At 45.3% G+C, this 26,424-nt stretch overlaps 1 protein-coding gene across 4 annotated transcripts in view; it reads right to left on the bottom strand.

Annotated features, from left to right (window-relative positions):
* Positions 1-26,424, bottom strand: part of CCDC93 (coiled-coil domain containing 93) — an 87,169-nt gene that overhangs the window by 45,373 nt on the left and 15,372 nt on the right. For all 4 annotated transcript variants that reach the window (XR_007478536.1, XM_004276496.2, XM_033440367.2 and 1 more), the window contains exons 5-11: positions 24,429-24,527; positions 23,571-23,627; positions 14,800-14,900; positions 6,491-6,527; positions 3,659-3,751; positions 3,321-3,371; positions 2,374-2,460 (exon numbers count right to left, since the gene is read on the bottom strand). Coding sequence is in view for 3 of the 4 variants with exons in the window: in XM_004276496.2 (XP_004276544.1) it covers positions 2,374-2,460; positions 3,321-3,371; positions 3,659-3,751; positions 6,491-6,527; positions 14,800-14,900; positions 23,571-23,627; positions 24,429-24,527 (525 nt within the window). In the remaining variant the exon portion in view is untranslated. The remainder of the gene's footprint in view (positions 1-2,373; positions 2,461-3,320; positions 3,372-3,658; positions 3,752-6,490; positions 6,528-14,799; positions 14,901-23,570; positions 23,628-24,428; positions 24,528-26,424) is intronic.

Raw genomic sequence — 26,424 nt, 5'->3', positions numbered from 1 at the left:
ACATAATAAAAAATGAGCTGAAATGTAATGAATTACTTTATCAGATCCATGTGAAAACTATTCTGAAGACTGGAAACATGGAAAATGTTTAGAATTTGATGTGACCAAAAAAAAAAAAAAAAAGCAAATGGTAAAGGTGCAAATAAAGCCTACCATTAGGTGCATGGCTATAACGTGCCAGGAACTGTTTTAGGCATTTTGTTCACATTTCATTTAATCTTCACAACGCCGTGCCAGGAAAGTTATATTATTCCCATTTTATAGATGAAGATACTAGAGCAAAGAAGTTAAATAAACTGCCCAAGGTCACAGAGCTAGGAAGTTGAGGAGACAGGCGTGAACCAAGATAGGACTCCAATGCTGTGTTTGTAACTACACTGTTCTACCTCTTCTAGACACACATGATGATTGCAACTAGGTGTTACCATGGATATCTGGGGACAAACACTGGATTAAATATGCAAATGTGAGATAACTGTGATACGGGAACAGGATTAAAGGCAATTTAATTTTAAAAATACTTGTCTTTAATGCTATATATTTAATGCAAATAACACAGACAATCAAGCAATGAACTGGTGAACTCCAATTCTCCATGAGAAGTTTTAATTATATACGTCCTTGGAAAAAGACCTGTCCAAAACTACTATCTCACTCTTTTCTGGAAGAACAGAACAGATGCAGAGAAGCAAGAATACAGAATGCAGCCATCGGATCACTGTACAAGGGTGAGGTGGGGAACGCTCAGGGGATAGAGGTCCAGCAGGAATTGCTGAGCTGATGGGGAAGGCAGGTAAGCTTCAAGACTGGCAAGCAAGGACAGGTATACTAAGGAGGGTCTGCCTACTTGCTTCCCCTCTTATCATCTGAGCTCCTATCTGCTTGCAGTGGGCAAGTATGAAGATAAAAATCAGAGTCCCTGTAGGAACAGCAGTGAGTGCCCCATCCATTTGTCTTTTGGTAAAAACTGGATTCAGCAATGCCATGTGGCGACCTAAGGGCAGGTACAGACTCACCCTCTTGCCATCCAGGTGTGTGTGCTGACTGCAAACCAATATAACTTCTTCTTAGGGCAGTGAATTAATCACTCTTTCCACAACTATGTCTTCAAGTCTTTTGATTTTACTGGTACTTTTAGGATGACCTAAATCTTTTTCCGGTCAAATCTCAGATGACACTTTGACAACTGTCACCTTTTCTAGGTGGTAAATTAAAATACAGGATACTCTGGATTCTATGAAAGTTGGATTAGAAAACCCATGTTAAGAAGCATTGATTTGGAGGGCGGGGAAAACAATAGAACTCCATTCCCCAGACATTCTATGCCATTTTTAAAAAGCTGGTTTATAACATTACATGAATTTATGTGTACAACACTTTATTTCGACTTCTGAAAGTGTGTTCACCAACAAAAGTTGTTTCCATCCGTCACCGTACTGTTGACTCCCTTTACCCATTTCGCCCTCCCTCCGCCTTCCTCCCCTCTGGTAACCACTACTCTGTACCATTTTACTCAGCCTTACTCAGAAGGCCCCTCACTTGGTGGGAGGTGACCACCCGCTGTGCTTACAGCAGATTATAGCTACCAGGTTACAGGTGACACCTGTTCCCCAACTACATCATCTGTGCAACTGCTTCAGAAGAATATTGCTCAGAGGGTCAGGGCAGAGCTAATTTGTCGTCAAGCCTTTTGAGACAGGGAAAGCAAAGCTGGATGCTTCAACAGACATCAACGTTTTAGTGGGGCAGCCTGAGTAGGGCTGGGGAAGGAAGGACGTGAAACAATGTCCTGTAAATCTGATTTTACTGATACTACGTTTCAGCCAGACCAGAATCAGTTATGTGCAAAATGATTAATCACTGTCTCCCTGAAATATTCAAGGTCCTGCTGCCTATTCTTAGGATGGAAAAAAATCTAACGCTGAAATACGACTTTCAGGCTTTTGTTCATTCTATACCCTTTTAATAAAGCAGAACACAAAATTTTGCCTTGGGCTTGGCTGACTTATGGGGTTTATCTGCTAAGTGGCAAAGTTTCATCCCTCAGCCCCATCACCAAACTGAGCCCAAGTTATAAGGAGCCTGGTAGAGAAGGAAAAATGCGGGTGCTGCACCTAACACATCCATTTATCAGATGCAATAATTGCTCGGAGAGACAGGTTTTCTCTTTATATTTATAGAAAAATAGGCACTGCAGAAGAAAATGAATTCAGCTAACGGGCAAACACGGATGACTCTGCATGGTGTATGTTTCTGACAAACGTGGCTGATGAATTACAACTTGCCTCCCTCACTGCTGGGAGGGGTTAGGGAAGCAGGAGAAGTCCTTGGGGCATTATCTGAGGCAAAGGCTCCAGCTGGGTCCCCACATACCTTCTCTGCATACTCAGACACAATCTGCTTGATCTCGGCAGAGCAGAGGCCCACGATCTGGCCCACGGAGCTAGCGGTCAGACGGCTCTGCAATCACAGGGAGGGTGTGTTCTCAAGGCCGTGCACTGTCTTTCACACAACTGGAAACCCTGAACACTATTAAAGTAAAATAGATAATATTCCCAGGGGGAAAAAATAATTTGGCTTTTGCTCATGGGTTCGGAAACACGGAAGGGAGAAAACGAGCTTCAGGGCACAGGTTAAGCCACCTCCCTCCTCCTGAGTCACTCAGCAGGCTGTGTTAGATTCTCCTCCAACCCTGGGTATCCTGGAAAATCATTCCAGGGATTTTACTGCTGAGGATCACTAAAAAGAGCCTGAAGGGAACTTGGCAGGCATAGGACTCAGAGGAAAAAAGTACAAATGGGAGAGGAAAAGGGATCTCAGAATTCCTGAACTACCTCTTGACTGTCACAGGCCCTTCCTGCCCTAAAAAGGAATTCTCCTTTCAAAGCACTTGGTTAAACCTTTTAACACAGGTCATGAGCTCTGGGAAGAATGAATATAAATTTAGTACCCTATCATCTACCTAGATGGTGTAGGAGGGAAACAAGGGCTCCTTTGGCATGGGACGCCACACGCAGTTATGGAGAGGCAGGGCTGAACCACAGCTCTCCTGCGGGGGCCCTGTGATGCCATCCCAGCTGGGACATCCTGTCTTCACATGGGTCCTTCAAATCTCCCTCCTAGAGGTTCCCATGGACGGCAACACCGTGCATGTATAAAAGGTTTCCAAAAGAAAGATCCCAAGAAAACGGGAAGCAGGGTGCTGAAACAAGAGGGCCCTGAAGGTGGACACTTGGAAGAGGCCCCTCATAGCAGAGCCGGGGTGGTGCCGGGCCTCCACCTCCACACCACGCCCACCCACATGACCATGCCTGCCTCACCTCCTCACGTGCCATGGCAGTCATCTTGGTCATCAGGGACTGAATACGCTGCTAAAAGAAGAACGGGGAGAGGTAGCAGTGAGCAGGTCTGACCACACGAGACTTAAGCAGGGTGTTGCAATAGGTCTTTGCAGTGGAATCCAAGGGCTATTTCAGCCGGTCTCGTTTTACGGTGAGCCTCATGAGAGGTGATGAAAGGAAGCTGAAAAGGGCGCGAAAGGCCAGCCAACAGCAGCTGGCTGTGAGAGGCAGCTAGCCATCCTGGAGAGCTGCGGCTGAAAGCGAGATTTCCCCCAAAGACTCAGGCGGAAACCTCAGGGGCTACGTGGGCCACTCACCTCTTCAGCAGCCTGAAGCTCGTCTTCCTCGCGGGCGTCGGCCTTCTCTGCAGCTAACAGCCCTGTAGGAAGTGCCATTTTCTTGTCCTCGGCCTGGAAGGGAAGGTGGGAAAACAGCTGAGCGCTGCAGTGGGAGATTCAGTAGAGAAAGGACAACACTGCAAAGGACAGTGAGTCTGTGAAAGAAAACACACAGATCTGGACAAGTCACCCAGTCTCGGGGAAAGAGAGCGAGGTTCAGAGACCGGGGCTTCCACTACAACCACAGCCCAAGCAGCTGGAGCCTCGGGTCTCACCCAATGCCCGCCTCCATTTCTGAACTGTTCGCCGACGCAATTCCCATCAGGTCATACACCTTTGCCAGACTTACCCTTACACTTTGCTTGGGTCTTCCCCTACTTTAATTCCTGCTAAGAGCAGATCGCTGCCTTAAGATCACTGCCTGTTGTTCAACAGAGACCCATTAGTGGGATATGAAAGTAATTTAGCAGGTATGATTGGCATCTAAATAAATTAAATAAAAATAACAGAACACAACACATCCAAGTGCACTACAGGTAGTAAAGGGTTATGTACCGCTTTGTGAAACTTTTGTTTTTGGGGTTGTATCTGCAGGGTGTGTGTGTGTGTGTGTGTGTGTGTGTGTGTGTGTGTGTGTGTGTGTGTGTGTGTGTGTGTGTGTGTGTGTGTGTGTGTGTGTGTGTGTGTGTGTGTGTGTGTGTGTGTGTGTGTGTGTGTGTGTGTGCTGAAACATGATGAAAAACAGAGTTCTTATTGCCAAGAGTGGTCAGCAAAGTTGGAAAACCACTGGCCTGAAGAATAAGACTCTAAACTGCTTGCCCTGGTGATCAAGCTCCAGGCTATGGACCCAGCTCAAGCTCTAAATGTACCGCACCACACTCAGGACACCTGGAGTAACGGCTGCTCCCCAAACCTGGGCTGCAAGTCTAGGGTTCTTGGTTTTAGCTCCATCTTTGCCATTCACCAGCTGGCAACCTCAGGCTTACCTTCTCTGGATACTGGGGTCTTCTAGGGTTGAATGAGAGGACTGCTCTCAGATACCCTTCTGAGACCATCCCAGTTCTGAGATGAATTTCTATAACAAGCCTATGACTGACCCTGGGGCATGGCCTGAGCGCCTGCATATATCTACAGGGGATAAGACTTCCAGTTCAAATGTGCCATCTCACATGAGAATGATAAGGCAAGGCCAATGCAAATAATATTTCATGGGCATCTCACGATTTTTCCAATCATAACCAAACTGCCTTATTTCAGAATATAGTCATATACACAGACATTCTTTTCAGACTTAAAATTACATATTACACATACACAGCAAATTCTTATACACTAGACGCTACATGACACTCAAATCCAGAAAAAAAACCTTGCCTTGGAGGAAATGGCTGTTTGGTTGAGTGAAAACACAAATGTGGAAGAAATAATAAGAAAACCAAAAAAGAAGATGTCATAATGAATGCATAAATGACTGTTAATGAGAATCATAATAATGATGATCGTTAACGCTTAGTAGATGTGCACTGTGGGTTGGATGATTCCACATCCTTTATATTTTAATCTTCACAACAACGTTGTGAGGTAGTACAATTTCTGCCCCCATTTCACAGATGCTGTGAACTAAGGCACAACAAAGTATACTGACCAAAGTCACACAGGGAAGGGGAGGAGCTAGGATTTGAAACCAGCCAGTCTGGCTTTGGAACATATGCTCCAAGTCACTGTCAGTGCCCTCCAAGGACTGAGACAATGGCCACAGAAAGCAGAGGGAGGCCGGGGTCAGGGAAGGCTTCCTGGAAGGACTGAGGAATGGGGGATCTGGGCAGAGGAGGGGTGGCAGGAGAACAGCAGGCAGAGTGGTGTCTCATTCAAGAAAATCTGGGGGTCAGGAGGGGAAGGAGGGAAGAGGTGTTACTAGATCTCAAGCTGTGGACTCTCGTTTCTAAGAGGCCGCTGGCCACTTTACTTAGCATGTTATTATTGAGAAGGCAGTGGGTAAGAGCACAGGCTTTGATGTCACACAGATGTGGGTTCAGATTCTTATTATGGCACTCTAGGAGCTGTGTGATCTTAGACCAATCACTGAGCCTCTCTGAACCTCAGCTTTCTGCCCTGAAAAACAGAAATAAGTTATCTTCCTCACAGAGCTGTTCAGAGGAATCAGTGAAAAAAATACATGTAGAGCCCTGAACAAAGGGCCTGAACACAGGAAAGGTTTGGCACTATAAGATTTATATGCCTGCCCTGCGGCTGACAATTAAGAACCATGAATGAATACTGATACATATAAAAAAATACATGAATGAAGAGAAATCCTTGATACTCCTTTAGGAACTTATAAAACCCCACCTTGACTTTCCGTTTTTTCCACACCAGGTTGTCTTAGTACAGGGCCAGGCTGTAACGTGCTCTCTCTCACCGCCATCAGCCTGCTGACACCTGTGTAGGGCCTCTCTCATCAGATGAGGAGTGCTAAGGGCTCTGGGAGTGGACTTCATCTCTACAGTTTTAGAGTTATTACAGGCCGTCTGTTTGACCCTGGTGTCATGACTTCCAATCGCCCTTCACTTCCAGTCCCATGATGAGGTGTTGCCTCAGCTCCGCAGCCTGCACGGGCAACAGACTGGGGATGCCACGAGGGAGATTCAGGGGCCAAAGGCTGCTGGCACATCCCCGCTGCCCGGGGTTGCCCAAGGACCAGGGCCCTGCTGTCCCACCCCTGCTGGGAGCCTGTCCGCGTGGGACAGAGGCAAAGGGAAGTAGCACTTGCGTCTCTCAAACATTCTCTCCCATTAGCCAAGCTTTTCTTACCTTCTCTGCTTTGCTCTGGCGGCTAAATCCATACCTCCTGCAAGCCACAAAAGAGGGGAGTTCAGTTACTATTAAAAAAATAAATTTGATCACAGGCATTTTAGTTGGATTTTTATATGAAAAGCACCACAAAGAATTTAGGCTATTTGGTGACTGGAGAACATGTTTCAAGTGCCTAAACCAAAAACATATCCCACTGTTTCTGAATAAAGGGCCCGCCGTTCTATTTGCCATATAAATACTATAAATGGGAACTCTCCCTGCAGAGTGCAACGTTCTCTTTAAGTGCGATTATTACTCTTTGAATCAGGAACTGTATCTCAGATCCACGGTTTAAGCTAAAAGCCTTAAAAATATCTGTATGATATGTGCATGTGTTGGCTCAAGCTAAACATGCTCTCTAAATGACTACTTTCATAACCTCATGTCCAGCCCATTTTTTATTCTCAAACACAATCCAAGCATGACGCCGATAATGTTGTGTGCTCACTTCACGCCAAGTTTAAATTCAAAGATGCGCACAAATGCACTTTAGTTTACATTAACTTTTCAGATTCTAATTAATATCTATTTTTTATTTTATTTATTTATTTTTTTGCGTTACGCGGGCCCTCTCACTGTTGTGGCCTCTCCCGTTGCGGAGCACAGGCTCCGGACGCGCAGGCTCAGCGGCCATGGCTCATGGGCCCAGCCGCTCCGCGGCATGTGGGATCTTCCCGGACCGGCGGACTCTCAACCACTGCGCCACCATTGGAAGCCCAATATCTATTTTTTAAAGCAATGCAAAAACCATTCGACCTAGAACAAAAACCGTAATGCAAAACACCCAAACTCACTTACCTTTAAATAGTTTTTAAAGAAATAAAATCACATGCAACCATTTAAGAAAAACAAATTAAGGGCTCCTGCTCTGCCCTCACCCTGCTTGCTGCATCGTGTGCTGGCCTCTGACCTGGTCTCGGGCCTCCACGCCCCCTCTTCCTTCCCCATCCCTTATTCAACCACCTGCTAGCCTGGCCCACATCTGTCACTGGCAGGGATCACCTGCTCTTGTGGGCACTGTCACTAGGGCCTCCCTTCCACGGCCCCGCCTAACAACCGCTGAGCTTCACTCACCGCCAGCAGGTCACCTTCCCCACTCCTGTGCATCGGCCCCTGAGCAGAGCTCTGCACACTGTGTTATTCTCCTGGCTCCTCCTACTTTCCTAATCACTCCTCACACCTCAGCTCCAAAGCCACCTCTTCTTTGAAGTGTTCCCAGACTTTGCTTTGGATGGTTTTAGTCATTTCCAAAAGTCAGTTCCACTTTCAATCTGAAAATCTCCATCTGGGACCAGTGCTTTGCCTGCCATGTGATGAGTGTGAAGGGAAACACACACTTGGGCACAGGATTTCTTAGAACTCTGTGACAAATCACAGGCTTAGTTTACAGTTGAGTCTGGTAGAAAGTCAGGACAATGGGTTTAGCTAGAGTCTTCACTCTGGTACCAGCAAACTGTGTAATATGGGGGAAATTGCTTCCCTTCTCTGAGCTTTGTACCACTGATATGGGATTGCAAACATGATCCCAAGCCCTGTTGAAACAGCTTCCATAGGATTTCTATAAATTACCACTGACGGTACGGGAGGGCCGGAAGGAGATACAAACTACAGGCTGGGTAGTTTGGGTTGGAAACTTTTCAGTTGCTCAAACATTCTGCCCTGGCTGATCCATCCCTCTGCCTGTACGTGTTCCCCCTACTTCCTGGACAGAAATCATGCCCAACTGCCTGTTTGCCTGTCTGCATCCTTCTCCAAGAAAATGGAGAAATCAAGAAGCCAAAAGTATCACCCGACCTTGCAACAGGTTGTCTTATAACTGGAGAGACCAAAAGTCACTGCCGGGTACACTGTGCCCATCCTCTAGGCACAGATCTACAGGCCCAAAGTGCAGCAGACTAAAGTTATGTGTTGGGTATCCACCCAAATCCTGTACAGGACCTTATGGCAGATTCCGTGAACTGGCTTAGTCAACATCTAGCATCTTACTATACCGTGGAGGTAGGAGAACAAACAACTCTATTTTCCATACTCTCTTGCACCTGGGGCTCTGAATACTACTTAGGTTCCATCAATGAGATGCATTTGCTGGAGTTCTGAATGTGTAGCAGGTAGAGAAGGAGACGGCAAAAGCACAAAGGATTCACTGCACTGGTGCGGATCACAGAAGCAGTAACCTGGTTCTGGGGCCAGAAGCTGTCACGGCGGTTTTCTGATTTTGGCAAAGTGGGTGGTTTCTTTGTCAGTAGCTGCAGTACCAGCTTCCCAACTCCACAGGCTGTTCACTAGCTTCCTGATGACGGAGGCAGAAGCTGTATCCCAGGCAGCCCAGATCTAATGTGACACTTGGGAAGTGACCCTGCTCAGCCTACGTCACATCTCTTAACTCCTCCCATCCACCCCTGCAATCAATCCTTTCTGCTGAAACTAGTGGGAAGGTTTTGTGTCCTGAACCCGGGAGCGCTGACCAACAGAGGGTCTCTCTGAAGCTTCCCACTCCTAGAAGTGTCCTTGCACCCTGGGTATTCTTTTGTTTCCCAGGCCTTCAGTCTGTGGAGACCTTCAGGGCAGAAGACATACCCTCAGGCAGACGGGCCTTATCTAAGGCCCAGGAACTTTACAGATTTTCCAAATAAAGCAGTAAACAGCTAAATCTGAGTATTTCAATTCCCAGGTCCCAGCTACTTCTCCTTAAAGACAGAGGCTCTGGGAAGATTTTTCTGACCACCCAAAACTAGGTTAGGTCCACACAGATATGCACTTCTGTGTTGACACCCACGGAGTCCAATAATTATGTGTTATGTGCAATCTGTCTGTTGAGCCCTGGAGGGGAGGAAATTTGCTTCATTCACTTTTTTTTTTTTTTTTTTTTGCGGTACGCGGGCCTCTCACTGTCGTGGCCTCTCCCGGTGCGGAGCACAGGCTCCGGACGCGCAGGCTCAGCGGCCATGGCTGGCTCAGGGGCCCAGCCGCTCCGCGGCATGTGGGATCTTCCCGGACCGGGGCACGAACCCGTGTCCCCTGCATCGGCAGGCGGACTCTCAACCACTGCGCCACCAGGGAAGCCCCATTCACTTTTTTTTTCTTTACATTTTTTAAATTGAGGTGTAATTCATATAACATAAAATTCACCATTTTAAAATGTGTACTTCAGTGGGTTTTAGTGTATTCACTATTTTGTGCAACCACCACTACTGTCTAATTCTAGAATAGTTCCATCACCCAAAGCGCTCCACACCTAATATACATAAATAGCAGTTGGTCCAATTTTCCCCTATCCCCTTCCCCTGGCAACCACTAATCTACTTTGCGTCTCTGTGGACTTGCCTATTCTGAACATTTCACATAAATGGAGTCATACAACGTGTGGCCTTTTGTGCCTGGTTTCTTTCACTTAGCGTGCTTTCAAAGTTCGTCAATATTATAGCATGCATCAGTACTTAAGGCCTTTTCATGACTCAACAGTATCCCATGGTATGAAAAAACCACGTTTTGTCCATTCAGCAGCTGATGGACATCTGGTTCGTTTCCACTTTTTGGTGACTGTGAAGAGTGCTGCTATGAATATTCACTTTTGTATCCCCGGCGTCTAGTGCAGTGGCTGGCACATAGTAGGTACTTGATTAACGTTTGCTGAATGAAGAAGAGTCCCGCTGACTCTTGTAAAGGTTTCCTTCTCCATGTGACATAGTGGCAACTCTTCCATGACAAAAAAGAGCTGTCCTCAGCTGCCTATCAACGCCTGCCTCATTTGCTCACTGGTCCCACATCTCTGGGAGACTCTTCCGTGCTGTTTGAGTTTCACCAGGAGAACATGATACCCTTTTGCCTAACATCCTCACGAAGCGCAAGGAGATGCTTCAACTTATTTCTACTACAAACACATTTACTTCTCTTTCATCCTTCCTAGAGCATCCTTTCATGCTGTATCCTACAACCTACCTTTCCTCTTGCCCTGTCAGCTGGGCCCTTTCCTCTCGAGCACCAGCCTGATATGCAGTGCCACGTGCTTCAGTGTGCTCCTGGATTTCCCGTTGTTAGCTCTGACCCACCAACCCGGCTGACGTCTACACCGTCAACACCAACAGAGCTCCAGCCCTCTCACCACCCAGTCACTTCCTCACACTCCAGACCCAGGACTCGGTCTTTATCATCAAGGATGTACATCTTCTAGAACTTTAAATCAGTGTTCGCATACCCAAGTTATTCCGGACATACTTAAACATATTCCAATAACTAAAGCATGTAATAAAAATATTTAAATTTAACTTAACTGTTAAAATTCTGTTCCTGAGCCATACTAGTCACATTGTAAGTGCTCAACAGTCACACGTTGCTACTGGCTACCATACTGCACATCACAGTTCCAGAAAACAAACTAACTTTCTCCCCTAGGGCAAAGTAAGACAGATATCAAATCGTCTGGAATCCAGAACAAATCAGGGGCATAAAAAAGCCCTAAATACTAAGGACTGTGGACTCTGTTCTTTGTTCAGTCAACGAGCATTTACTAAATACTCTATGAGCATGTCATGGGCCTTCAGAGGGGACACAGGTTGGGAGAGACGTGTCATGTGCACTTAAAATGCACTTCCCCACAGTGACAGTTTCATAGTGTGGTTAGTTGTTTAAGTTTGGCTCTTAAAAGTTGATTGGACCCATAATATAATTGAAATACTATAAAGATACAATTGTGTTTAAGTCTAAAATTGAAACTATGAGTCTTGTTTTCCCAACAACGTAACATTTAAACAAATATACCCAACACGTTTTTAACAAGACACACAGTCCGTAAGGTCCTCTGCATAGTTGGCCAGGCTCAAAGTCTAGCCTTATTTGAGCAACTGAAAGTCAAAAAAGGGAGAAGAAACTGGGATGCGGGCCTCAAAGCCAGATGCTCTGTGGGCTTAGGCTGATGACTGACCTCTAACCCCAAAGAAGAAACACTGTTTTCCGACCTTCTTTTGTAGGAGTCAAAATATTTTCCCTCTTGTCAAGAGGCGAGATGAAGAGGAAAACAGAAGCACTGACAACAGATGAGGGATTAGGATTCCTAGGTGGGGATGAGCAATTAAGGGGTGCCACAACAGTGAGGGGGAGGCAGGGAGGGGTGGAGTGAGTCCCCGAGGCAGCAGGCGCCCAGCCTTGCCGGATTAGGAAGGAAAGGGAAGAGGGTAAGGCTTCTCATAAAGGAGCTGGAGGGAGGGCTAGAACTGGGGGTAAGGAGAACATAGGGATAAGGAGAACTGAAAGGAGGGGCTCAGGTGAGGCTCCTCATCTGAATCTAAAGGTCACATTTAAGGGCATCTGAGACTGAAAACTGCTGCTGCTCAGGATGATGGTGATGAAGATGATGGTGGTGATGGTGATAGTGATGAAGAGGAAGATGATGGTGATGATAATGATGATGATGGTGTTGGTGGTGATGATGATTATGGTGATGATGGTGTTGGTGGTGATGATGATGGTGTTGGTGGTGATGATGATTATGGTGATGATAGTGATGGTGATGATGATGGTGTTGGTGGTGATGATGATGGTGTTGGTGGTGATGATGGTGGTGGCGATGATGATGGTGTTGGTGGTGATGATAATGATGGTGATGATGATGGTGTTGGTGGTGATGATAGTGATGGTGGTGGTGATGATGATGGTGGTGATGATGGTGTTGGTGGTGATGATGATGGTGGTGGTGGTGATGATGGTGGTGGTGATGATAGTGATGGTGTTGGTGGTGATGATGATGGTGTTGGTGGTGATGATGATGGTGGTGGCGATGATGATGGTGTTTGCGGTGATGATAATGATGGTGATGATGATGGTGTTGGTAGTGATGATGATGGTGTTGGCGGTGATGATGATTATGGTGATGATAGTGATGGTGATGATGATGGTGTTGGTGATGATGATGGTATTGGTGGTGATGATGATTATGGTGATGATAGTGATGGTGATGATGGTGTTGGTGGTGATGATGATGGTGTTGGTGGTGATGATGATGGTGATGATGATGGTGGTGGTGGTGATGAGAATGATGATGGTGGTGATGACGATGATTGTGATTATGGTGATGATGATTATGGTGATGATGATGGTGGTGGTGGTGGTGACAGCACCTAACAGTTGACATTTCCTTTTTCTACATGAGACAAACTGTTCAAAGTCCTTCATAAAGACATTGTTATGTAATCCTCATCAAATGGGAAAGATCTCAAGCAGTGGAGAGTATTGACTTAAAACCCTAAGGGAGGAGTAAGAGAGACAGAAAGGAGGCGAGCAGCCTGCCCAAGGAAGGGGAATAAAAGGACACTTCTTGGGGCTATAAGTTTTATCCCATTTGCTCTGTCAGCTGTAATAACCACTCTCTGGTTGTTCAGTCTCAGATCAAACAACCAACGCTGGGCCTGTCTTCCTAAAATCAAGAACCAAACTCTCACCAGAGGCTCAAACAACATTTGCAGATAATAATGATGACATGTTTTTGGAGTCCAGCAAACCTGAGTTCAAGTCCCACTTTGAGGCTCTTACTAGTTCTTAATAGTTAGCAGTTGACCTTGGGCAGGTTATTTTTTAACCTTTCTGAATGCTGTCTTCATCATTCTCAAAATGGGGAATGAGCTGAATAAACCATCAGAATTCTCCACCTTCACAAACTCACCCTCTCCTTACCAGAAAAGCTTAAAAAAAAAAAAAAAAAAAAGGCAAAATAACCCCATCTCCTAAAAAACAAACAAAAAAAGGCTTTATCAAACACCCACCCCAGGCTCAGGAGTCAGGAGTCAGCATGATCCCACCAATAAGAACTAAGGCTAGTTCTGAGATACATACTGGATATTGGAAAAAATGGAGGTATGAACAATACAAACTACCAAAAACCACACTTCCCTAAGTCTTCTCTGGCTCCGGAACATGTGACACTCCCAGAGGCTGCCTCTCCAGCTCTGGCTCGCCCGGACCAGCGCAGTCTCGTGTGCCCGCCTGCAGCTGAGGGGTGGCTAGAGAGCCCCCCTCACAGTGTCCAAGGCGTGCAACTCGTCCAGTGGCACGGGACCTCACACCCGAAGGGCCCCGCATTTGGCTGTTGCCGCTGTCATGAAATCCTTAATGATTAATCATTATTCATGATTCTCAGGGGCCTAACGTGCCCTGCATTTTCATTTTACACTGATTGGGCCCTGCAAATTATGTCGCTGGTCTGGAGGTGCCTGACTCAGAAGCAGCTCAATTCGCAGCAACAGCTGGTGAGCTGTGGGGCAGCCCTCACGCTCAGGTCAGGGCCAGAACTAACAACTTCCTTTGAATGAAACGGACTAGCTTTCATTCTCAGGAAGAAAGGATCTGAGCCCGCATTACTCTCTCAAAAACAAACAAATGAACAAACAAACAAAAAGCGGCAACTGCAATTCCATTTGAGAGATGGCATAAGTAAGGCAATTAAGCCTTAATTTCCTTCTGGCTGTCTCCAGTACCCTAGAGGGAGAAGCCATCAGATGCTCACTTGGAGATGCTAGTGGCAGTGCTGTTACTTCCAGCCCCCCAGTGCGGGCTGGGTTATGAGCAGGGCAGCACACAGCAATCACTCCGAGCAGAGGGGGAGGAAGCACAGGAGACATACTCACATCAAGGAATCAGTGACCCTAAATAGAAAATTCAGGACACAAAGGAAGGTTAATACCCAGAGCCAAGCAAAAGATTCAACGAGGAGAAGCATTTCCGTGTGCGTGTGTGTGTGTGTGTGTGTGTGTGTAACTGAAAACTGAGGCTGTAAGAACTGTATTTTTAAAACTTAGAGACGTTTTTAAGAAGTGACAAAACTACTTCTAAATTCTTCATTTTCCTGGTCAGGACAATTCTTCACAGGGAACCAAAACGATTAGACTCTGACACAAAGTAAAACTGCCGTAACTGCCTTCAATTCTTAGTTTACCTGAAGATGTTAACATACAGCAGGGGCATGAAGGGCAGCCCACCTGGGCCTCTGTGAACGCCCCACGCTTCCCAACTCCCCGAGGAGGGCAGAGCCAGGGATGGGGGCTTGCTGAGGAACTTCAAAGATCAGGCCTCTACTACCACCAGAGAAGCTACCCACAGAAACTGAGCTAATTCCACACCAGGGAGAAAAGTCCCCGGTGCTGGCAATCACAGGCTCAAACCTGTAGACTCAGTCAGGTGAAAACCAACCAAGTTCACCCCAGTGAAGCGATTTAAATTAGCTTTTCTTTTCAATGGTTTTATCAAATAGACACTTCAGACTGGGCCGCCTTCGTTACCTGCCATATTCCAAAAGCGTCGTGTGGACCCGTGATTCTTCATCCAGCAGCTCCTCTGCTCCCCGCTGGCGTCTGTACTTCCGACGGGGCTTGTAAGCATCCTGAGAAGTGGATGGGGAGGCCGGGAGTTACTAAGCGTGAGGAGGCTGCTCCAGCCTGCCAGGGGCGGGAGTCCTTTCCCATGGCAGTGGGTGTACAGCTCCCCTTCAGGAGGACAGCTGGCACATGGCGGCTGCCTTCAAGGGGTCTGCCCCTTTGATTTTTATACTGGAGCAAATATTTCCACCCAATCTATTGCTTGTCAACTTTGTTTAATCTTCTTGGGTTTTTTTGTCCAATTTAATATTTCATGCAATCAAACTTATCAATCATCTTACTTCCTAACCCAGGGACTGTAAAAAAAAAGGCTCTTGTATGTTATTTTTATAGATTATATTTAGCCTTTTAATCTATTCAGAATTTTTTTTTGTGGGGGGTATAGTGAAAGGTAGGTATCTATAGATATATGTTTTTCTCTGAATGGCAAATTAAGAATCCCAACATCATCAGTTTAATAGTCTATCCTTTCCTTGATTTAAAATGACAACTATATACATATATATAAAACATGTACCAATATTACCCTCTTCAATTCCTCTTGCTTTATGAGTCTTTATCCTGTCTCCACTGTTCTTTTTCAAATTTCCTGGCTATTCTTACACATTTTCTCTTCCAAATGAATTCTAGCATCAGCTTGTCAAGTTCATTATGAAAAACTGTTGAGCTTTGACTAGAATCACACCAAATTTATACATTACTTTGGGAAGAACTGACATCTCTATAATACTGAATCTTGCCTTGAAAAGCAAGATTTATCTCTCTATTCAAATCCTTTTTGTTCTTGAATAAAATTTTCCAGAAAACAATACAAATTTTCCAGTCACCACATATCCAGACCTTTCTACCACCCAGAGACATAAACTGTACAACAATCACAGATATACATGTTAACCTAGAATGTTTAAAAAAATTCTCTCATGGCACAGAAATCTCCATTACCAGGAAAGGAAAGTAAATACAAACCCTTCACAGATATATATCTCTTTACAAAAGTGTTTTGAGGTTTATCCTTAAAAAACTCATAAAAACAACAAAATGCACTTTAAACTTTCAATGACTTTTTAAAATTATTAGAGTATTATTTAGTTATAAATGTAGAAACACAGACCTCTTTTGTGTAGGACACATTCTGAAACTGCATATATGTATTTCCTAAACACAAAGTACACGGCACGGAGTAGGTGCTCAATTAATGTAGGTCTTCACCCACAGATGACCTGGTTTGTCATTCTACCCCAAATGAATGTCCTTCTTGACTGCCAAACTGGCATCAAACAATACCTTAATAATATTTGCTCAGGACTCTGGGTGCAAACAGGCAGCTGTTTGTGCAAGGTATTCCAGTTTGTCCCTGGATCTTTCCTTCTCCACTAAAGGAGTTCACCACACCTAATCTCTACCTGGACATCACCAGGACAAGCACACTATCAGGTTTCTCTAGACAGTGGTATTTTAATGCTAATTAGAATTGTTCCCCTCTTGATAATTCTTGTTAACTTTATTATTATCTCACTTTTTGTTATGGAAAGTTTCAAACATACAGAAAAACATCCTTTCTGTAACATATATAATGTCAACAATTTTGTGGAAAAGGAATGAAACAGGTGCTGGGATGGCCCTGGACGGTTGTTCTTGTAACTCACTGCTGCAAATATTCCTAGGTTGCTGCTGGTGCCTACAGGAATAGGAAGCTCTAAGTAACACAAAATATGGGGAAATGAAAAACATAATAGACCCATAGGACGTCAGTTACTGTGTACGATTTAATTTCCACGGAGCTCTACCATTACAGCAGCACTATATGATTGAGCTTAACTGCTACTTTCCTTAGTTACCATTCATAGAGTCAACGACCCCAGACAGGAAACTGGAATCTAAAGAAGGACTGACTCCAAAACAATAGCATACGGAAACCGACAGCCACAAGGACCTTTTATTCTGCCAAACAATGACAAATGTTGGCCTTCGTGTAATTATCCTTATACTTTAAAGCATGCCACATACATCACACCTTTTACATTTTATAACTACACCATGAGGTAGAAGCAGGGCAGATGCCATTACCTCCACCTTGCTACTAAAGAAGCAGAGATTAAATAATTCGCCTCTCAGTTACGATGGGCAACCCCTTCAGGAAATACCCAGCGGGCGGCAAGACAGCCAGGAGCAGCCACTGCCCTCCAGAGCTCCAGGGGACCGGACCACACCCAACTCAGCAGGAAGCACATCTCAGTCTCCTAGGGCTCACCTGGCAGCCCAAACCCAAACCCTACTCTAACGGACACACCTCCGCCCACCAGCCCCTGAACAAACGCTGCCTTCCACCCAGAGAGGCTCCGCTGATGTTCCCATCAGCAAGTGCAGGGCCCTGACACACCCCAGAAGAAAGTCATTATAATTGAGACAAATCAGGTTGTTTTCTTCATTCTCACATGAATAAAACAACAACCACAACGACAAAAATGAAGTCCTGGGAACTGAGTGAGGGAATGATGAGAGATGGATGGCAATCATGTCTATGGGTAGGAAAGTTAGCTGGGGAGGTAGGGTTTTCTCCAGATGCCCCTAAACTTTGTTCTTCCTCTATTCTCTTTTACGTGAGCTCTGCTGTGCAGGCCTGTCTTCTGTTCTTTTTTTTTTTTTCGGTACGCGGGCCTCTCACTGCTGCGGCCTCTCCCGTTGCGGAGCACAGGCTCCAGACGTGCAGGCTCAGCGGCCACGGCTCACGGGCCCAGCTGCTCTGCGGCATGTGGGATCCTCCCGGACCGGGGCACGAACCCGTGTCCCCTGCATTGGCAGGCGGACTCTCAACCACTGCACCCCCGGGGAAGCCCCTGTCTTCTGTTGTTTGAGGTCCAGCACAAGTCCCATCTCAGGTCCCCTTGAGTTTGTACCAAACAGTGTAACTTGGTGGGTAAGAATGAGGTCACTGTTTTGTATACATGAGCCAAGATGGCTTCTGTATATCGACTCCTAGCTTTACTTCTTCACAGCAGGCTGAGACCCACAGCTCAAAACCCTCCAGCGCCAACGTCAAACTTTTCACAGACCCAGTTGTTTAAAAGATGGCCCCACTAAGCAGAGTTTAGCGGTTTACAGCCTGCCCACGTTGCATGCTCTGCAAAACCGCACCTGACATTTGCAAACCACAGATAGGATAAGCCCCGTGGCTATAAAGACCCCAGGCTGCAGCTGCCCTTCATATTTCTCTATCCTGCCCGGTCGAGGCTCCCTCGTTTCCTTGCCTCCCCTTCTGAATGGTGGCCCCGGCGCCTAGGCCTCGGGATGGCCTGCGCACTGACAGCCTCCCCACCCTTCAGGCAAACCTGTCAAAGCATCGCCCAGAGACCCTGTGTGTGCTACTGCTAACCCCCCGTCACATCTTTTCCCTTGATGAGTCCCGAAATCCCTTGAATCCCTTACAGCTGCAATGCTCCTGCTCTTACCTCATACCCTAGAATGCGGTCTGGCACACAGTGAGTGCTCAATTACTATTATGGAATGAATATATATGGAGTCAGACAGACAGGGTTTTAACCCATGCCCCATTACTACCTCTCTGATTTGGGGTAAATTACTTTAACCTCTGAGGTTTTCCATCTGTAAAACAGGTATATGGAGAGAGTCGTAAGGATTAGTCAATCTATTTAACGTTATCTGATACACATTAAGGGCTAAGATATACATACATGCGTATATTTGCTATTATTGATAAAATGTACTAATGTATTTTTTTTTACTTATGTTGCCATGTTTACATTTCATGTCCTGGAAAGAAAGGCCCTCCTCACAGCGTTTCCTATGGAAGAACACAGTGGAGTCGTAGTTTTAAATGACCTGGTCTCTTAGGGGACCAATAAGAAGTCTTTTTTTTTTCCCTCTGTCCCCTCTGTTCTCATACAAAATTCTAAACATTACCAAGAAATGCTCAACAAATAGTAAGCAAATGTATCTTTGGGGGCTCCGGGTAAAATTTCACGGCTACTCTTTACTCAAGGTTGAGAGGGAGTAAAAGACCTCACTGCACAGGTCAGATAGTTCATGAATATGGAAGGCTGACAGTTCAGAAAGGGAGGAAGTAGACTGTACCACAGCACATTAGGTGAGACAAATGAGCGATTACGATTATGATGCGAAAGTGGAAGGGTAAGGGGAGGCCTGTCCTGGGCAATAGTTTCATTTTCTTATGTCCTTTGAAAATACCACCTCCCATCAAGCAGGCCTTCTACAAAGCGGCCGCCTATTCCGTAAAAAGGAGATATGGAGACGTCAAGAAAAGAACACATTTCAAAGGAGAAGCAGAAGTACTGGGAATAATCCCCAGGATGAAGAAAAATGAGGCCAAGACAAAAAGAGAGAACACTGGGAGGTGATGAGCTCAGAAGTTAAAAGTTCACACAACAGCCTTTCTGCCAGGCAATCTTGGCAAGAGGTACTAACAGGTTGAGGCATAACCTCTGAACCAACTCCACTTCATGGAATGTAACCCAAGTAAATAATTAAAGATAAAAGAAAAAATTTAGCTATGGGGATGTCCTACATAATAGCCAAAACAAAACAAAACAAAACCAAAAAAAACCCCCAAAAAACAAACTAAGTTAAGTTAGTTAAGTTAGTACCACACAATGCGTAATGTACAGCCACTGAAAATGCTATGGAGGTATATTTATTGGCATGGAAATATATCCTTGGTTATACTGTTGAGCAAAATAACCACGCAACAAACAGAATATATAGTATCATGTCATTTTTTGTGATCTCTAATTTTCTATATTGATATCTATAACTATATATTTCCTACTTGGAATAACAGTGGTTATCCCTGGCTGGTGGTATCATGGGTGATTTAGTCTTTGTACTTTCTCTCCATTGCCTAATTTTTCATTATTACCACAGTAGTAGTATGAAAAGAAAAATAACCTTTTGTAAAACAAAAAATCATGCATCAAAAAAATAGATGAGCTACATAACCAAGGATGAATGCAAAAAACTGGAACAGTCCTACAAAGATGGCTAAAGACAAGACAAGCTTATATTCTTATAAGCTAAAACTTTTTGAAAAATATTAAAATGTTTAATATTTATTTTTAAAAAGACACATAAGCAAGAGTAAGTAAAGTCTGCTTGTTGAGGCACAGTGATAACTTGTTAATAGATGGAAGAAAAAGACAACAGGACAGTCTCCACTTGGCACCCATTCTCCAGCTGGACAAATGGTCTTCAAACGGGCAAAGGCAGAGTAGATGCCCTCACAAGGGCAGAGTACCCAACCGCTCTGCATGCATTTGAGTCTCTGGGACCCTGATAAATAACACCCCAGGGTCCTGAAATCAGTCAGAAACATTAGGGCCAAATCAGTGTCAGGGATAATGCAGGAAATCAGAGACCAGGTGAAGAGTGAGAAAACTAGAGACGCACCAACACCTGCTGTGTCTGAGGAGCCAGATGTCAAATGAAAACCTGGCTGCCTCTTCTCGGCTCTGCAACTGTGTACGGAATTTATTAACCTTTCTGAGTTTCAACTTCCTGATTTATAAAATGGAAATGTAACGCATAAGTCCTTGAGTGTTGATGAGTACATGAGATAATGCTTGTAAAACGCCTCATTAGATGTCAAGCACATAGAAGGCACTCAGTCAGTACCCGGCAGCTACATGCATATTTTATAAAAGGCTGGCTCTAGAAACCTGGCACTGTATGTAAGAGCGAATTTTAATCCTTAATTTACCATTCAGAGTTTAAATTTGGGATTCTACATTTGTCAGTAAGGGGTAGGTAAGAAACAGTGATGAGACATCTGAAGGGCAGAACTGGAGAGAGGCTGGAAGGAGAAGAAAACATTCTTGAGAAACTAAGACTTGCCAAGAGCCACACCCTGGTCACCTAGGAAAGACTTTATTCCCTTTACGAGGGGAGGGACTCCCCTTGGAGAGAGTGACAGCAAACAAACCCCAGCAAGCTGTTTCATGTCTCACACTGACTCACAAGAAGAAGATAGGGACATGGAGCCCTGGAGTCCCTGACAAGCTCCTGGGACCCTCACTCCAAGCCTGCAAGCAAGCGTGTGCAGCAGTGGTGGGTGGGAAGGACGGAAGTTAATGGCAACAGAGCTCAGCTCAGAAACCTAAGAAGACAGCATCTAGAAATGGGGGAGTATTTTCAGTAGACAGAGAAAGTAGAAAACAAACAAACAAAACCCAAAGGCCAGCTTTGGCCATCCATAAAAATTTTTTTATCATTCCTGTTGCCAATGTATTGACAGTCAATGTTGGAGTAAGTTCGCACATAAAAAAAGGAAATAAACTAAGCAATTTGAACTATTATCAGAGACCTACAATTTTTTTTTCCATTTTCCTTTATCTTTTTATTATTTTCTAATGAGCTGCAAACAGCATTTTATCTAGCATTTTATTGCATCCTGGCTCCATCATCACCAATGTGACCTAGGGCAACCTACATAACCGATCTGTGCCTTAGTTTCCTCACCTGTCAAAAAAAAAAAATACTATTACTTCATAGGGTTGTGGTGAGCACTAGATAAGTTATATATAAATGCTTAGAACAATGTTTGGGCCCTATATATTTGTCACTGTCATTATCTCCCTAAATTCCATTAAGAATTTAAGTCATATTGCCAAGCAGAAGACGATTATCTTTAAAAACTCCATTACAAATGAGAAGAAGAAATAATGTGTCTCTAGAGGCCTGAAATGTTGAATAGGTAAAGAGACATCAGGCCCAGTTTGATCAACAGCTACACTGGCCTTTTATTCTTGGTGATACAGCCAAAAAATGCAATGTTTCTCACTCTCTACCCAGGGCTCCAAGTGAGATTTGCACATGAAGATATTCAATTAAACATTAAATATTTTTTACACTATTGATTCTATGTATAAAATAGATAACTAATGAGAACCTATTGTATAGCACAGGGAACTCTACTCAGTGCTCTGCAGTGACCTAAATGGGAAGGAAATCCAAAAAAGGAGGGGATATATGTATACGTATAGCTGATTCACTCTGCTGTACAGCAGAAACTAACACCACGTTGTAAAGCAACTATACTCCAATAAAATAAAATAAAATAAAACAACATGCTGAAAATATCAAAAAAAAAAGAATTGGATTTTATAAGATTTGATACAGTAATATATGCCTGTAGTTATAATTTTGGAAAAATAAACTTCCTACAGCTTCTTAATTAAAAACAATTAAATAGTTTTTACGTTATTGTTTTTGCATAGGTAATACACAGACTTAGTATAAAATCCAAGTAGTACAGAGTTTATAGGGAAAAGAGAATTTCCCTTCCTCTCCTGCCACTGGCTCCCCAGCTCCCTGTATCAGAGGGAGAAATGAAAGCATTTCTTTTCACTTCTTTTAAATGAAGCATCATTTAAAACAAGGGAAAGCAACAGCACATCCAACCAATTGGTTATTATTTGTCATGAAAATGAGATTAGGAGGAACCTTTAACAGCATACAAGACTCTATATTGGTAAGTGGAAAAAAAAAACTACAAAATTACATTCAAAGTATAATTCTAATTCACTATAAAAATACACATTAAAAACACAGAAGAAATATGTCCAAACATCAAAAGTGGCTGCTTCTGTGTTGTTAGATTAAGGTTGATTTTCTTCCTCTCACCTACCAATCTTTTTAAAGAAAATTTTAAAGATGTTCTAAACTGAACATCTACCTCACAACCAGGAAAAAAAATTACTTGCTGTTCTATCATGTCCTCTTGGTATTATTATTTAATAGTGCCACCAAATCTGAAAACAGCACCTGGCTTCAGAGTATAACTATGTTAAAGGTTTTCCATTTCTCCCATTTCCAAAATGGCACTGTGGAAAAGATACAAATTACAACCATAAACTGACAAAGGCTTTTTTGTTTTAAATGAGCATTTCACGTCTTTCATCATCAAACTACTGTTATTCTTTTCACAGTAATCACCTGGGGAGACCACACATTTATTCTTAAAAGTAAAAAAAAAAAAAAAAAAAAAAAAAAAAATTGCAGACTAACTCTAGACATTATTTTCTAAAGAAAGTGAATTTACACCCAGGCATTGCGGCTCCATTCCCATCAGCTCAAATAGGAAGGCTGGGGGGTGAAGGCTGACAAGGTCCTGCTGGGCTCTGGCCCAGAGTGTTTTGAAAAGGCCCAAAGCTCTCCTCTGGCCCTTGTACTGGGGAAGTGGGCACATGAGTGCAGACCCTGTGGTTAAGATACACTGTGCTTGGGGACAAAGGCCATCCCAGAGTTTCCCACACAAAGCTCAGACGCTACTCTGCCTCTCTGAAGGCGTCATGGTGGTGGTCACCTCAATGCATCAGCTTTAGTTCGTCATCTGCTCTTTGGAGCTATGTGAAGTTTACAGCTGCCGCTGGCACAAATGAGGAAGGGCTTCGGGTCTGGAAAACTGGAAGTAAGGGAAACAGGGAAGTGGTTGTGGCACGTTCTACCCTGAACGCTGGCATCGGGTACCGGGCACGCACGGCAGGCAGGGCCTCCCTCACATGTGCACCTGAGATCAGCTCCTGGGCAACCCGGCAGATAGAAACCTCGGGGGGCAGGGGCTTTTGTGATTTACCTCAAAGGGCTACTTGGAGGCTACGACCCTACGTTCTTCCCTTACAGAAGAACTCGGGCAGGGAACTCACCGAGAGGTCAACAACTGTCTTGATGGCCTTTTCTTTTCTCTTGACGAAGTCATCATCCTGCAAGACAAGAAGACACAGGGATGAAACAAATCTTCCTGCATAAAGACTGAAACTCAACTGGACTGCTCAGCAGTCCGTCTTATGAACTGACTTCTCATCACAACTTTGCCTGAAGAAGTCTCAATTTTCGAACAAATTGGAATATATCCTGCATGGGAAAAAGCTAGGGCCTCTGCCGATGGCTGCAAAACAGATCCCTAGAGCCGGTGAGAAAAAGGGGGGACCACAGAGTGTAGGGGTGAAGACAAGCGTTTTCACTTCAAATCCGTATGAGCTCTGAAACCTCAGCAAGTTACCTAACCTCTAAGCCTTAGCTTTTCCACCTGCAAAATGGGGATGATACCACCTATCTCAGGGAACAGTCATGAGGATCAAAAAATAGAAGGCATGTGATGTGCCAGGACTGGAATACAGTATCTGACAGTGATCAGCTAGTATTGTTGTTGTGATTACTATTCAGCTGTTACTATAGGTGTGTCCCAAGCAGGTGGGCTCTCAAAAACCTTTATATGACTATACAAAAATACACTCTTGTAATGCTCTTATAATTTAACAAAAGGTCCAGATCCAGTACGAAAATTGAGAGACAAGGACAAAACTGTAGGGCTTGACACTCATGCCCATTTAAACAGGCAATTCTAATGAACCAGGAGGCCCAGGTTCAGGGGTGATTAGGTGGGGGCAGGGAGGCCACGCAGGCGGGTGGGAGTGCAGGGGAGCCTGAGCATACTCTGCACCTTCCCAGGGGTCCCTCACTGTGCACTCAGGTTCACAACTGGGCTAGAAAAGAACACTGACCTCAGGGAGACTGTAGGTTTTCTGGAACTGGGAAATGGAGTAGGAACGGATGTAGTCGCCCATCTCTTCTTTTGTTTCTATAGCTCGCTTCACCAGCCACTGGGGAAGAAAGTGAGGAACCGTGAGCCGACGGGGATGAAACATACTGTGGTAAAGGCCAGCTCAGAGACGGCACAGGCCCTGCGCCCGAATCACAGAACGTGAACTGCCCAGGCGGCGAATAACCACCAACACGTACTGCCCGCAGGAAAAGCAGCCGCTGGGTGTCTGGATGCTGAGATCCAGGGGGACCTGAGCTGACAGCCGCGCAGGAGCCTTCGGGCCTCGCGTCAGGTGCCCGGGCCTCAGTTTCCCTCTCTGCTAAAGAGGAGGTGAGAGTATCAGTTCCCTTCACGTCACAGAGCAACTGTGGGAGCAAATGAAACACAAGTACTAGACAGCTCTGTAAACACCTGGAGCCCGACACAAACAGAGCTGTCCCCCAAACCTCCCCGTGCCCAGTGGCAGATCTTACTGGAGCTCTCTCCTTCCCGTGCTGCTTGCACCACAGACCAGAGGGAGGGAAGGGAACCAGTGAGAATGCCTAGTGTAACCCTCGCTTGACAGGTGGGAAAAAATCCCCCCGATATTCAGACTTGAGACCAGATGTACTGAGTACAAGCCCGAGGCCTCAGGTTAGCTCGGCACCCACAGCAGAGCTCTCGAATCCACCCAACACTATAAGGTAATTGGCACTGGCCGCGTTTTACAGAATCGGAAGCTCGGAGAGACGACATGATCCGCCCACCGACCCACAGCCAGCAGCCACACAGCTGCCGGCCACATCGGGACACTGTGCGTCTGGGCTTCACGCCATGTGTCCTAGGTCGACCGGGTCGATACGCACAAGGAGCCGCTCCTCACGCCCGCTGACTTACAACTCGAGGGAACTGAAACACACACCTGCACACACTCACGCCCCACAGCCTGCGGGAGGCCCAGGTGCCCTGCGGGTGAGAATGCAAAGTGCAAAAAGAGCCTTTGCTTCTCCTCCTGACTCTTCATTCATTCCCGTTATTACTGAAGAACTTTAGGGAGAGATGCCATTCTCTCTCCAGAGAGAGCTACTACATCTCAGAAGCAGTTTCTGGACAGTAGCTGTGCTTCCCCGGGGCAGGGCCACACGTGTCAAGGTTCAGACACATGCACATGGCATAGGGCTCCTGCGGGGACGGCAGGAACGTGCGCTCAGGGAGGGCGGCCAGCTCAAGTAAAGGACATACTTAGGAAGCAGCTTCCCGGGACAGCAGTGGCTGCAAATAATTCTATGAGGAGTATTCTTTTGTTGCTAGTATCTTCCATTTGTTCCCATCATTCCACTCCACCCCACCTCCAAACAATGACCTCAGGCACTGACTAAAATCCAGAAGGGCAGGGGCAGAAAGTCAGAGGGCATTCGGGGCTACTCCAGCCCCTCACCTGTACCCCAGCACCGGCCCTGGACATCTAAGGAGGCTGAGTCACTGTTCGACTCAATTTCTCTCTGCTTTGCTTTGCATCGGGAGATCCAGTTTCTGGCCTTTCATTGTTGTTGCCTTTTCAGATCTGCCTCTGTTAATTAGATCGACACTGAGTTGTAACTTGGCTGGATCCTGGAGAACATGCTCAGATGAGGAAGGCAAAGCCCGTTGATTCAAAGAATTCAAAGGATTCCTTAGAGACTCGACCGCTGTGTTTTGGAGTTCCCAGCATGAAGGGCTGCTGAGGGAACCTCTAGGACAGCTGAGCTCTGCCATAAGCCCCTAGCATTTGAGAAAAATACCTACCCTCACAGGATTCATGTGCCCCACGTGGGAGAAAAAGACGTGACCTGGAACTACCAGTAGCCGGAAGTTAGCTCTTCTTTCCTCCTGGTTGCATTCAGAGAGTGTCACCACAGCTGTGCTAAACAGCGCGAACAAGGGTGGTGGGCCTCTAGTCCCACACAAGACAACCAGTTCAGTGGTTCCCAGTGGCT

This window comes from Orcinus orca, chromosome 7 (assembly GCF_937001465.1).
Source record: "Orcinus orca chromosome 7, mOrcOrc1.1, whole genome shotgun sequence".
Classification (NCBI taxonomy): domain Eukaryota; kingdom Metazoa; phylum Chordata; class Mammalia; order Artiodactyla; family Delphinidae; genus Orcinus; species Orcinus orca.
The sequence above is the reverse complement of the archived record's forward strand: the minus strand, read 5'-3'. Positions and strand labels throughout refer to the sequence as shown.